We start from the raw sequence: 14,420 nt of genomic DNA on the forward strand, positions 1-14,420 counted from the left end.
TGTTAAATATGTTTTAAAAATAATGATTCGATATCGATACGATATCGTCGATATCGACGATATCGACAGTAGGGTAAACTCATTAATCAGAGAGTAAATAAGCACAAGCGTTGCATGAAGAAACACAGAGTTTATTGTCATGGGATATGTTAAAAGTAAAGATTTTGTATTAGGGTGAAGGTTGGTAAACTAATATGTTTTAATAATTCGATATCGATACGATATCGTCGATATCGATGATATCGATGGCAGGTACAATTTTCGTAAAAAGAAAGAAATTAAACATAAATACACATACAAAGTAACAGGGACGGTATTTACAAAGGACTGACCAAACACGATTCGATATCGAAGCGACATCGTCGATATCGACGATATCGACATTACATGCAGGGAAAGTCTTATAAAAGATAGTTTTCAGGTAACACATGTTAAAAACACACTACTAGTATTATAGATGGAAACCATGATTCTTTAAACAATCATGATTCGATATCGGCACGATATCGAGGGGGCAGAAAGTATTGTAATAAACACACAAGGATAGAGAAATATTATAGTGTAATGTGGTAATGGACATAACTCGGGGGGGGGGGCTTGTGATGATGATGATTCTTTACTGAGTTGTCAAGTGTAAAATTTTTTCACATGATCCATTGCTACTTTTATTACATCTTTTAGCCCTCTTTATAGGTAGTATTGCATGCTGATGCCAGATTTTTGATTTTGATATCTTCCATTTTAGCAAGCTTTTTAAATAAATTTACAAATTAGAGCAAAGAATTCTAATGTAAAAATTGAAATTATCCTGATATTAAATAAATAAAAACCTAGTTCTGCACAATAAGATGCTTTACCTACAACATATTTTCTGTTTCTGCTATAATGATTGATATCATAAACGTTTGTTTGACACAGATATTGGAGTGGTCCTGGGATGTAAATTTTACATCAAAGAAATCACGGGGAACAGCATAGCAGCCCAAGATGGAGGACTGAAAGAAGGAGACGTTGTTCTCAAGGTTTGTATAGGGATGCTTGAAATGTAAAAATGGAAAATGACTGAAAAATTTCATTAAAAGTATTTAATATATGTAACTGATTCTGAAAAAAGTTAAGTGATGGTTACTTTAAAGATTTCTGAAATAAATATGTTCTTTAATTAAGATTTTTTTTAAAAAGGCAGTTTTTTCAAACCTCTTTTTACTTCTTTTTGCAAAATTAATTTTTTGTGTTTTATTGCAAAACAAAAACTATAGCATGATGAAAGATACATACTGAGTCAATTTTTTGGAACAATAAAATAAATATTTGCTGAATTTTATATTCAGGCTTGTCATTAAAATTAAGTCACATGACTTTGAAGTTAACTCACATGATCAGTCACATGGTTTTATTTGTAGATTAACAGTACTCCAATAGAGAATCTATCCTTGGTTGATGCTAAGAAAATGATAGAGAAAACCAAGGATAAACTCCAGCTGTTTATCTCCAAATCTCGCTATGAGGACCGCCTACCATCCACAAACAAAGCTCAGGAGGACGGTAGGAGTTATCTCTCTTTACTGAAATTCTTCTATAAGCAAAAAGAAAAGGAATTTAGTATGCCTCAAGTAGTAGAATATAAGTGCACCTGTATCAGTGACGATATGCTGTTGTAGATCATCTGAATCTGATTTTTCTTTAATGATTTGAAGAGTTAGCTAACATTTCAGTGTTTAGATGTGAATACTTGTCATAACATGGTTTATCTATTGATTTCTTCCTGTTTGGTACCTGGGATTTATGTTTGTAATTAAGTTTAATAGATTCTAACCATTTTTCCAAACTTTTAATTTTAATATCCCAATACTCCTCTCTCTCTTATCCAAGTTGATTGGATGTATAGTCAGTAATACTTTTATTTCCTTTGGATCACTGTAATAAATGGGCATTTTCTGCATATCTCTACCAGTCATATTCATAACGCATCCTAATCCCCCCTCTTATGTACCCCAATGTGAATTGTCATAACATTAGGCGAGATCCCCTTTTTTTACCCCACAGAATATTCCCTAGGCTATGGCACTCTACAAGGGACCCTCCAGACTAAGCGGTCGGACATCGACAACGTCAACATCTACCGCCCCTCCCTCAGTAGTCCCGAGGAAGAGGCATATAAGGGGCATCACAACTACCAGGAAATTCCCCCCGGGGCGTACCCCGGCACTGAGCATGCTCGGTACGACGGGAGATACGTGTATGACCACGAGGCTCCGCCCCGACCTCCACTGCCAGACGAAACAGGTAGGTCATAGGTCAAAGGTCATTCATAATTTACCAGTAACAAGGAATTTCATTGCTTGAATCATACAGAAGAAGATGCATTATTGATTCTGTGAATCATTTTTCATTTCTGAGATTAAAATGTCAATTGCAAAACAAAGTAAGAAGCATTATGACTCCTTAAAATTCTGTTATCAAAACAATAGAGAAAAGTCTGCTATGAATAAAACAGATTTATGAAATGTGAAATTTTGTACTGCATAAATTTTGGGCTTGCTTTGCATATGAACTAAGACTGAAACCAACTGTGTAACATAATGTAAAAAAATTCTGTAAATTTTCTATATTTTCCCTTAGATGCCCCACCCAGACCCCCCAGTCCGGGTAAAGAGCTGCTGAGACCTGATGACTTCTACTCCCCCCGAAGTCCCCGCACCCCCCACTCTCCCACAGCAGAGGGCTACATGAGTGACCATGGGAGAATGGACCCCCACATGCAACGGAGGCACCATGACGAGTAAGAAATTAATCTTATTTTTAAAAAATACTCTGACGAGTAGGAAAGTTTGTTGTTTTATTATATGTTTGGCTTTACGAATAAAGTGTGATGCAGTTTTTAGGTAGAAAGAACTACAGTGATATTATCAGCCTGTTTAGAATTGTGAATTTTGGAACCAAAAAAAAAAATCATCATGAAGTGTTTCTTTTTTTGAATGCTATGTATTATTAAGAGCCAGTCCGCGAGAAAACCATGCAAAATTCAAAAAATCGTCCAAATGGAAGGTTGCAACTTGGGAGTTTTTAGTGGCTTAAAATTTTCTACATAAAGGTAGAAGTCAGAATATCCACAAAAAAATGTCGAACCCTGCATCTATTTTTAGTAACAGCTCATTTGCATATTTGTCGAAAATCACACAAAATTTAATGGAAAATGTATACAAATTGATCAAGTCAAAAAGATACCTTTTGTCATCAGTTTATTTTCAAATTTTGTTTTATTTTCAAAGTCATGGTCCAATTAACACAATTAATGAGGAAAAACTTAATTCAAATGAATATTCTATTTTTTACACATCTATTTATAGATCCTAAATAAATGAGTATGATTTTTTGGCAATAAATGCTCGTTTCTCTCAAGACCAAGGTTGAAATTAAATTAAATTAATTCTTACTTTAAGAATGATCTAAGGTCTACTTTGTATTAAAATATTAAGCTTGGGAAATAATATCTATATGTTGTAAATTAACTTTGAAATACCATATTTTGCTACAATTTCACATATTTTAAATAACAGTCTTATACCATATTTTAGGATTTTTTTTATGGTATTTAAAAGAAAAAGAGAAGATTCTTAATCTAATATATTTTTTAGAAGAGGAATAACTGATTTGGATACTTCATATTACTTTCCTTTGCTTATTTAAACATTTTAGCCCCTTTTTACCAATTCGCTGGAGTTAAATTGTTATCTCCCCTTGTTGGAACTCTTTAGTATTATTGGGTAAAAAGTGACAGGTATGTCAATATATGGAAAGAAAGTCATGTATGATCTTTTTTTTCTTCACTTAGGGAGTTGTTGTGGAACATTATTGCACTATGAAAGAGGGAAAACTTATTTTAAGATATCTGAATGTAAGACAGAAACAACAACTTAGCTTGAATAAACAAACAGCAGGCCCATAGGAAGCAATTTCAGTGTGGTGGAGGGGGGGGGGGGCAACCTACACTGTAAAAACGGTGTTTAGAATCTAAACGCAAATCTAAACACATTTTTTGTATCACTTTTTTTACACGTTTAGCTCTAAACATGTCTCATTTCTAAACACATTAGACTTCATGTGTTTAGTTGCTAAACATGTTTAACCCCTAAACACTTAAATCTAAACACATTTTTTGTTTCACTTTTTTTACACGTTTAGCCCTAAACACGTCTCATTTCTAAACACATCAACATTTAAATGTTAAGTTGCTAAACATGTTTAGTTCCACAACATTAGATCCAACACAATAGTTTAATTTATATACTATTGCATGAAAATATATTTTTAGAAGAAAAACATTATTAAATAAGTTTCCTATAAATACGTTAGCACATTTAAGAACTGGTGTTTACATGTACATACAAAAACCAAATTTTGAACTTGAAAAGTACCCATATTTCAGGAAAGAAAGAGCTAACTATAACATTTTTGAACATTCAAACTTGTATTTATTTTGAAGAATGTTAAATTCAATATACATATAGGTCCAAACATGTAATTTTTTTGCTCGTTTCAATATTATTCAGCTCAGCAAACATGCAATTATTCCTCATGTCTGTAACAAATTAAAGTTAATCAAGTTTATTAATTTCCTGCAAGTCTTTCACTAGAAACACACGATCATATGTTTTCGTCCATGACTGCCAGAAAGGAATCCATTTCCATTATACGAATGTTTTGTGGCTGTTTAAAACTATACCGAACAGTAGACTAGACTTCACAAAATTTAGTTTCCTCTAAAATGTAAGCAGTGCTGAAGTCATGTACAATTGCGTGGACTTGGAAATGGACATCAGCTACTCTGAGACGTGTATTTTTGCTTCGATCTGGACCATATCCTGTCAGAAAAAAATGAAATTATACTAAAAATATGCCCCTTGCTGACTGAAAGCTAAACTAACTAATATTATGCAACTTTTATTGAAATCCATGTAACTATTATGTACATACACATGTATAATACTGATATCGATATATATATTTTCAATGACATTCTATATAGCTCCTTTCTAGCTTTCAGAATGCAAAAATAAAAGAAGGAAATCTTGATCTACAATTGTGTAATTGCATGTTTATTTACGTTTCTCATTCTTGTCAATTTATGTCAAAATAATAAAAGTAAGCAGACCTTTTATTGTGGTAATATTGCCTTTCGAATGCCTTTCACAATCCCTTCATGGTTATCACTTTGGTTTTGATTCGCTACCTTTAATCCATCTTCTTTGGCTTACAGTGGAATTTCCTTTGTTTCAATAACCGCTCTATTAACGTTCAAATATATTACGCGTCATTTCCGGGAAGATAACCCTGTTTGTCACAGAAAGTGTTCAATTTTTAAACACTTAAATCTAAACATGTCTTAAATCTAAACACGTTTAGATATAATACATGCTTAGACGTAAGTGTTTAGCCGTTAAACACAATCTTAAACATGTTTAGGTCTAAACATGTAATGGAAGTGTTTATTTTCTAAACGCAGTTTTTACAGTGTACATTATCAACTATATGCCAAGAATTCCATAGAAAGTACCGTAAAAAAAATAAAAGGTCATTAGATGTTGGTTTTTTTTTTTTATTTGGGGCATATACATGTAGTAGCTATGTTTTCTATAGGGTTCTGTCCTCGGGGAATCTATTATATATTAGTATTTCACGGTAATTAAGTTACAAAATTTTTGAATAGGAAATTAAATCAAATAATAACAGAATATTTTTAATCAAAATATACATTTGATATTTTGTTTCTGGCCCCCGTTCAAGTTCAAGATCATTTTATTCACTCAAACCATTTCAGGTACATGAGGACCATGAAGAATATTTACGACATATAAATTCAGGTCGTATGTACAAGTATATGATATACGTAATCAGAATATGAAAAGGAAAAGAAAAACACATATGAAACATGTAATAACGAAATAAGCGAGGGGAAAAATCACAGAGGACTGACTAATTAAATCATATATATTCAGTATAAACGTACCTAGTTTTCTTAGTGTCTTAGCAACTTGTTTTGCCATCAGTTATGAAAATATAAGAATACAAACAGGTATTTGATTGCATACTCTCAACAAATTCAAAAATAATTGGTAATTTCAATCTACATGTAAATTGTTTATGTTTCATAAATTTAGTGTGTTTTTGAGTTAACCAAACACCATCATTCCTAGGAATATTTTTAATTTTTTACATTACATACTTTAAACTACTGGGTTACGTAACATTCATATATTGATAAAGTCAGATCTCCCATTAAAAATCATCAGCTCAAAAGGAGATGCCACCGATTAAGGTACCCCACCGATGAAAGGACCCTCCATGATAAATATTGGCAAAATTATTCGGGGGATGGAGGGTACTACCCCCCCCCCCCCCCCCCCAAGGAAAATATGAGTCGTTACTGCAGCCAAAACGTTGCCAGTTTGCAGTACAAAGTGATAAATATTTAAAAGCGGTTATAAACATGATAAAAGACTGGATTCATATACATTCAAATTGGGGGGGGGGGGGGGGGCTATCAAATTTTGTCAAAATTATTTTCAAAACATTATTAATAAGATTGTATAAGGCTTTGTAAATTAATATTTGATACTTTTTCTGAATAACCATAATGGTATTTTTAATACCACTGCAGAGAGAGATAATTTTTTTTTTAAATGTTATATGTATCCACTGAAAACAGTTGGGGGAGGGGGCATGTCACTAAGACTGACTAAGTCGATCAAGGTCAGGATATTAAATATACGAGTGTATCTAGTACCCAATCGTTTAACCCAATCCACTTCCCCACAATTTACATACTTATATTGAAATGGATAAAATAATGAAAAATGATAAGGGTTCTGGAGGAGTGTTGCTAAAACGAGGAACGGAAAACGTAACGGAAAACGTATTATTTTTTTTATTTTTAGATTAAATCACTTGAAATATATACACAAATTTATAAACAATATATATTTTATAAATTCAATCCCCCATTATTTAATTCAAGTTGATTGATTCGTGTTCATAAAATCTCTTATTTACGAAAATCGCAGTCATAGCAGTGACGTAGAAACGATTTTGAAAGGCTCGGGGGAGGGGGGGGGATAAAATTAAACTTACCTGAAAAGAATTTGCCAAGCGAAAAAAGAAGACAATTATTTGATTCGGGAGGTGGGATAAGAGTAAACTCCAGCATCTTTCATTTTCTTAAATTCCTTTATGGAGTATTTTGTATAACATCTCCTGTCAGTATTTTTATAAGATTGTACCAATTTAAAATTGGCAGAAAGCGAACAACTTAGTGAAGGCTCAAATTTTATATGTTCAAGACTGAAAATTTATATGAATGATACTGAAATAGAGTCTGTTTGAATTTAAATACTTGTAATTTCCCTTTTGTTAATTAAAAAGAAACTAGCTTACAAAATGTAAGTAACATGAATATTCATATGATTGTTGAAAAATTGCAAGTAAGCCAATACAATTTATTATGCTTTTTTTCATTTCTAAACAATTGGCAAAATGCTAATCCTCATATTAGGGGTAGTTTCTGAAAATTTAGTTTAATTTTTAATTTTAACATTTTTCAATTAATTATTATTTCAAAGAAAATTGTTACATGTTTCAATATCTAACAATTGTTTATAATTTAAAGTTCTATATTTGACTTTGTAACCCATTTGAGTTTGAGCAATTTTTTCGAAAATTGGCAATTTGTAAATCCCCATATCTCAATTATTTATTATTTCCCAAGCTCAATATTTTGCAAAGATAATGTTTAGAGTTATATTTGTACAATAAAATCAAAAAAATTAATTTCAAAGATTGGTCTTGGAAGATTTGGGGCATTAAATTTGTAATACTTTTGGCAATCCTTGAAAATTGGCATCATGCCAATTTTCAAGAGTTGTAAGCCCTTTGATATATTGCATATTTGATTATGATAAATGTCAATTTTGAAAGAACATAGTCTTATGTTACTTAAAAATACCTTAATGGAAATGCAAGTTTAATTTTGAGTAAAATAAATCAAATGTGAATTTTACCATTTTTCTTGAATTTTTTAAGTGCATTTGCACTTAAATGTGCAAAAAGGAGGTGGCGCTGCCTACGGCTGCCATGTTGAATGATGGGAATTTTTTTGGTCATTTTTTAACAACATATTATAAAGTCTAACTACCCACCAAATTTCATTAAGATATGACAACCTTCAATTTGGACAGTTCTGCATGGTTTTCTCGCGGACTGGCTCTTAATAAAAGTTAAAATTTTTATTTTAGGAGATATGTGGGAAAGAGAAAGGACATAGTGTAAGTAACATTCAAAATTCTGTCAATGATTATTATTGGTTTAAACAAAAATAAAGAATCTCACTAGAGGGCGATGACAGAAGATTGTTATGCCTCTGAATAAAAGCTTCATAATATGCTGTTATCTACTGCCAAGTGAATAAATCAGGAATTTCAGATGATGATCATGTGTAAAACTATCTGTCATTTCAGGCTTGATCCCCGGTTTGTTTATTTCGAGAAGGAGCCAGAATTTGGTCTGGGATTGAGGCTAGCGGGAGGGAATGCCACTGGTATATTTATAGCATCAGTCCAGCCAGGAAGTGGTGCTGAGGCTGTGGGGCTCACTGAGGGAGACCAAATACTGAAGGTAAATGAGGCTCCCTAAAGGGAGTTAAAAATGTTAAACATGGTCATAGCATAATGTATTTTGCAGTTTATTCTTTTTAGCTGCTTTTGGTAAAAAGCTGTCTTGCTATACCAGTTATTTTAATTTGCTAATGTCTGATGTGCATATATTTATATCTATCATATTCAGACATGCCCAAAATAAAATTTACACTTATGCTGCCAATTCTTGCTGATTATCTTTCTCGCTTAATAAAGTCCATTTACAGCATTACTGGATAATATGATAAACGATACCATGATTTGCTTCAAAGTAAAAGTATTTCTCAAGGTTTCCTGTACATTATACCAAATTTTTTTTTATAGTGACTCAAGGTTGAATTGTGCTATTTTTAGGCCAACGATGTGGAGATCCCTGGAATGACCCGAGAGGACGCGGTGACCTACTTAACCAGTCTGGAGGGGCGGGTCTCCATGGTCGTCCAGTACAAGAGAGAGGGTGGGTAAACTTAACATAACGGGGAGATTTTCATGAAAGGACCTTAAATTTACCATTTCAAGCTTCTGTAAATTTTTGTTGTGTGATTTAAGTTAGATTTTTAGGTAATTAGGGAGGGGAATGAAAACACTTAATATTTAAATTTCATCAATTTCTTTTCTTTTCAGAATATGACAGGATTATATCAAGTCATGAAGCAGGAGACAGCTTTTATATAAGGTAAAAAACAAAGGAAAATATTTTTCATGTGCTTTTACAATTTTAAAAGACAGCAACTTGCATTTAAGTTTGCTCAAAATTTGATGAAAAAATAGAAGCTTAGACCTTCATGCAGTCCTAGAAGATTACAGATTTTTAAGAGGAACAAAATATAATTCATAATTGGAATTTGAGAATTACAGTTCATTCGTACAAGTCTAAAGATCACAATTAAAGGGGCATAACTTCTACAAGTATTATAGAAAAAAATATAGTGCAGTTGAATTTCATAAGAAAAATAAAATGATTTCATTAATTTTCAGTCATATGTCAATTAGTAATATTGAAATTGATTTTCAATTGTGATTGTTATTAATGTCATTTTTTCAAATTTTCAGAACCCATTTCGAATACCAGGCCAAAGATGTTGGTGAACTGTCCTTTACAATAGGGGATATCTTCCACATTAAGGACACACTGTTCCGCGGTGTGGTTGGATACTGGTTAGCCATGAGGATAGGCAGGAATAACCAGGAGACCCAGAAAGGATTCATCCCCAATAAGAATAGGTAGGGAGTAGATATTGCATCAAGAGTGTTTTCGTTCACAACTTCACAGTGTCAAAGTTTAAGTGTGGGGCTAGTAGATCTTTGGCTGAGCTGTTCAATTTTATTATCAATCAGTCTTCCACCTAGTTTTATGGAAAGTTCCAAAACACTTTGCAGATATGTTAGTTACAAACAGTTGTTTAAGTTTTATCAAATTCTGTTTACACAAACTGGAACTATCTTCTCTTAGTATACATACACTTAGCAGGCAGATTAATGATGTTATTTGTGCATTCGTATTATTTTGTCATTTATTCATAACAGTCAATCTTATAAAATGACTTTTGATATCCTCAAAACTACATGAGAATAGTATGCCAGCTAAGATTCCCATGTTTCCTGTCTTCCAGTGCTGAGATGCTGTTTTCAGCCTCCACAAATACAGAGTCAGAAAAGGAAAACTCCCCCACTAAAAGTCGCAGCCTCATTTTCAAGAGAAAGGCAGCCAGGCGCAGCAAATCACTGGGCAAAGACCATTGGGAAGATGTTATTTTCTGTAAGTTTCTTTTGGGGGTGGATCAAGAATTTTACTTGTATCAGTTATTGAAAACATTGGTGGATCCAAGAATTATCTGAACATTGATTTTAAAAATTGTATTGAATTTATTTATTGACTGCAAGTTTATAAGGATGAGAGGTAATTATTAAATAGGTGAGATTACGGTTCGAGAGAATTTTGATGACTTCTTTTTTGAGGATAAAAGTTCTTTTGAATAAATCTTCCCATGTGGTTTTTCTTAGCTGAAAATGGGGGTAAGTGTGCTAAAATGTGTATACCATGCTTTCCTGTTTTCCTTTATGATGTATAATAGAATGAATTCAAATCCATTAAAGTGTATTTAAGGCACAGATCTTTTTTTGTAGCTGTCTAGATGTCAGTTGCTTTCGAAGTTACATGTACATTTCTTTTGAGTTCATGAATGCAACCAGCATTTGATTCATTTGAATTTATCAAACCAAGCACTTGTTTGAAAAAAATATACAGAAATTGCACGTAGACCAATATTATTTCTCATCAGCTTTCATTCCCCTTGCAGCCATCTTCTAAAAAATGTTTTTGAGTTGAATGTCATAAAAAATATTTGTCACCTTTACCTGCATAGCAAATCATGAAACTAGCTGGATTTTCCATCCTTGGTTTTGCAGAAGAAATAGCTTGTGTGATTTTTTAGACCTTTGATCATCATTTAGTGCAACATGTATACATATTAAAATATATATTCATCACATTATTCATCTTAGCTGAGTAGTGGTACTTTTTCATGCTTTTCGCATCAAGAACCAAACAGTCTTTGAGCGACGTTCGATTAAATATCATACGTAAGATTTAAGATTAAACACCCACCCCAATAATACACATACATATATCTTTCCTCAAAACAAAAATTTACAGAAGATAGCAACTGGATTTAAAGTTATTCGAAATTTCATTGATTGAGAAACAGAAGCCCAGAACTTTAGTCTTCTACGTTTTTTGAGACAAAAATATCATTCATAATTGGAAATACCAAGTTTGTTCTAAGATTTAATTATTTATAGTCTATTATAAAAAGAATCTTTTGACTATTGTCATTTCCTGGTCTTTAACTCTCCTTCATGTACAGTGTATATGTTAATTTTTTCCTAATTCATCTGTCGGTAAATATTATGTAACCAATTTTATTTCTTTCACAGTTTATTTTCATAAATCTTGTAGCTCTAGCATTTAGCATTATCACATCACCAGTGCTATAGCATGGAGCAAAACAGGGAAATTTAGGATTATGATAAATCATGTTTCTCTGTTTTTAAGATTTTCATATAAAGTTCAGCATGTTAGTCAAATTAAAAAGAATATATACAATTAGATGGATTTAAATTTTTTGCAGTATGTAAGAAATGTACACATCTTAAATGAATCCAAGACTAGTGCATTTCTTTCAGATAGTATCCTATTGTTTAATATGTAATACTTTGATTAAATTGTTGAAATATTGTATTTTGATTTTTTTTCCAGCCAATTTAACGACAAAGTTAACTTAAAAAAAAATATTTGTAAAAAAAAACATGTAAATAATAGAAATAACAGCATATGAAAGAGTGAAACATTACGCAATTTGATCATTTTAATTGTGACGTTATTGTGTATTCAAGGGTACTGTGACGTGCCTGAAGCGTTAAAAAAACATATTTACATTTAAAAAGGGAATTTTTGAGGTTTAATGATTTATTTTATATCATATTTTCTTAAACAAAATATTATAATTGGAGATTTATCAAGGACAAAAATTGTCAAAATATTAATAAGTAAAATATCACAGACCTTAATGTGCAGTTATTAATGTATTGGTGTGCATTTGTATATACTAATCTTAATTCTTGTCAATTTTAAAATTTCAGCTGGATTTGTTAGACCTGTGGTCATTTTTGGTGCACTGGCCGATGTGGCCAGAGAAAAACTTTTAAAAGAATTCCCTGATCAATTTGAGTCACCTCGTAAGTAAATTTAAATACTAGGTAAGTAGCTGTAGCATGTATGTGCTTGTTCACAAATAATGTAGAAGTATCTTCACAAATTTCTGGTTGGTGGATACTTTGAATTTTCAACATTGAATTTTTTTTTTTTAACAAGGTTAATTTTTTTTTTTTTAATTTCAGAGGCTGATGCTAACAGCCCAGGGGGTAATGACCAGAGAAAATCGGGAATCATTCGACTTGGTGCAATCAAAGAGATTATTAATAAGGTATGATGAAAGAAGCCTCTTCATAAACATAAAAAGTTTAGGGGGGAGGGGTTATGATTAATGTGTGTCAATTTGGCAAAAATCATTTTTAAATTTAAAAAAAATAATTTACGCTTGCTGACACACATTTTTGCAAATAAAGAAATGTGTATAAAAAAGGGAATTGTATTTATTGATAACTTAATCATTTTAAAAAAAAAGAATGTTTGAAACATACAAAGCTTCAATTATGTGGAACAAATGATAATCCTTTGGCCTATACAAATAACAGTACGTATAAAATATTTGGAGATAAAACAATATTTATGTCTTTTAGATTGTTACAGAAAGGTTTTCAATATAGAAATGAAACTCACACTTGAATCTTCATTGATTTTGTGTACAATTTGATCATCGAAACTAACTATTAGGTCATGATTATAAACCAAAAATTAAACTTACCTCTTATTGTTCACAGAGAAAACACTGTCTGTTGGACGTGACACCACACAATGTAGATAAGCTGAACTATGCCCAGTATTACCCCATTGTGGTATTCCTCAAGGCAGAAAACAAGACCATAGTCAAAGAGTGCCGAGCCAAGTTTGCCAAGGGCTCCACTAAAAACCACAAAAAGCTGTTTGAACAAAGTCAGAAACTGGAGAAATTGTATCCTCATTTATTCACTGGTGAGTGTTTTTTTTTTCAGTTCTACCAGATCAAATGGATTAAAACTTTACTAAGAGAAACTTGCCAGTTGATGTAGGACCATTGTTAGTTAAGATTTTTCAGACCTTTTGATTTAAGAGTTCAAAGCTCAACTAAAATTGAATACTGCAGTACATGGGAACATTTTCTTACACAAGGCTTTTATCAGCACAAACTGTTTAATGTATTAATCATCTGGAATAGGTAGTATTGCAATTGTGAAAAATATTGTGGATTTAATGGATATAATGAATTAGGGTTATTTCAAAGTGAAATCTTCCGTCTCTGGCACTTTTGTTTGAAATATTATGACTATATTATATTACTGTTATATTAATAGACAGCCACCATCAGTCATAACAGTACAGAGATCTGGTACCAGCGGATGATACAGATGGTCCTTATTACTGTATTATATTAGATTATCTTTTTCTGTTGACAGCCACCATCAGTCATAACAGTACAGAGATCTGGTACCAGCGTATGATAGAGATGGTCCAGCTCCAGCAGACCCAGCCCATCTGGATGTCGGAGCACAAACCCGAGGACAACGTAAACGATGACTTCCTCTTCCCTATGGGCAGCAGAGCTAGCTATTCTCCCCAGCAGGAGAACGAGCCCAGCACCCCCACCAAGGCCCCCCGTGACGACTTTGATGCCTCCCCCAAGCACAAGAAGCGTCTGATTCGGTCGTCCTCTGACCCCAGTATTAACACCACCGATCGTGTCCCTGGCATTCCCCCTTATCCAGCACCCCCCAGCTACCACCGATCTGTGAGTCTGTGTGTGTGGGAGGTTAAGGACCTTCTATACTCTTAAAAATGAAATATTTGGGGGGGGGGAGGGACATTAAAAAATTATGTTGTGCAAAGATTTAAAAATTTCTCTCATAAATTTACCCTGAGAGAAAACATTGACAACAATGAGTATGGAAATAAGACTTCAAACAATTCATCTAGCTTCAAATTCACTTTAGATCTAAGGGCAGATCACTCTGACTGCTTAAAAATACTTCAGAAATGGCCAGCAATTGATTAGTGTATAGAAGGTCCCTAAT

General features: G+C 32.6%; 1 protein-coding gene across 1 annotated transcript in view; it reads left to right on the forward strand.

The window, feature by feature from the left end:
• The window catches only part of LOC134229157 (uncharacterized), a 71,900-nt gene that overhangs the window by 36,012 nt on the left and 21,468 nt on the right, over window positions 1-14,420 (forward strand). Inside the window, 16 exon segments of the mRNA XM_062710861.1 lie at window positions 919-1,022; window positions 1,404-1,545; window positions 2,047-2,286; window positions 2,623-2,782; window positions 8,292-8,321; window positions 8,514-8,670; window positions 9,045-9,147; window positions 9,315-9,366; window positions 9,744-9,914; window positions 10,304-10,449; window positions 11,950-11,965; window positions 12,204-12,223; window positions 12,333-12,428; window positions 12,591-12,676; window positions 13,134-13,344; window positions 13,806-14,137. Coding sequence (XP_062566845.1) covers window positions 919-1,022; window positions 1,404-1,545; window positions 2,047-2,286; window positions 2,623-2,782; window positions 8,292-8,321; window positions 8,514-8,670; window positions 9,045-9,147; window positions 9,315-9,366; window positions 9,744-9,914; window positions 10,304-10,449; window positions 11,950-11,965; window positions 12,204-12,223; window positions 12,333-12,428; window positions 12,591-12,676; window positions 13,134-13,344; window positions 13,806-14,137 — 2,066 coding nt within the window.

Source organism: Saccostrea cucullata, unplaced genomic scaffold (assembly GCF_032062105.1).
Source record: "Saccostrea cucullata isolate Sc308-1 unplaced genomic scaffold, CSIRO_AGI_Scuc_v1 ctg572, whole genome shotgun sequence".
NCBI classification, from domain to species: Eukaryota; Metazoa; Mollusca; class Bivalvia; order Ostreida; family Ostreidae; genus Saccostrea; species Saccostrea cuccullata.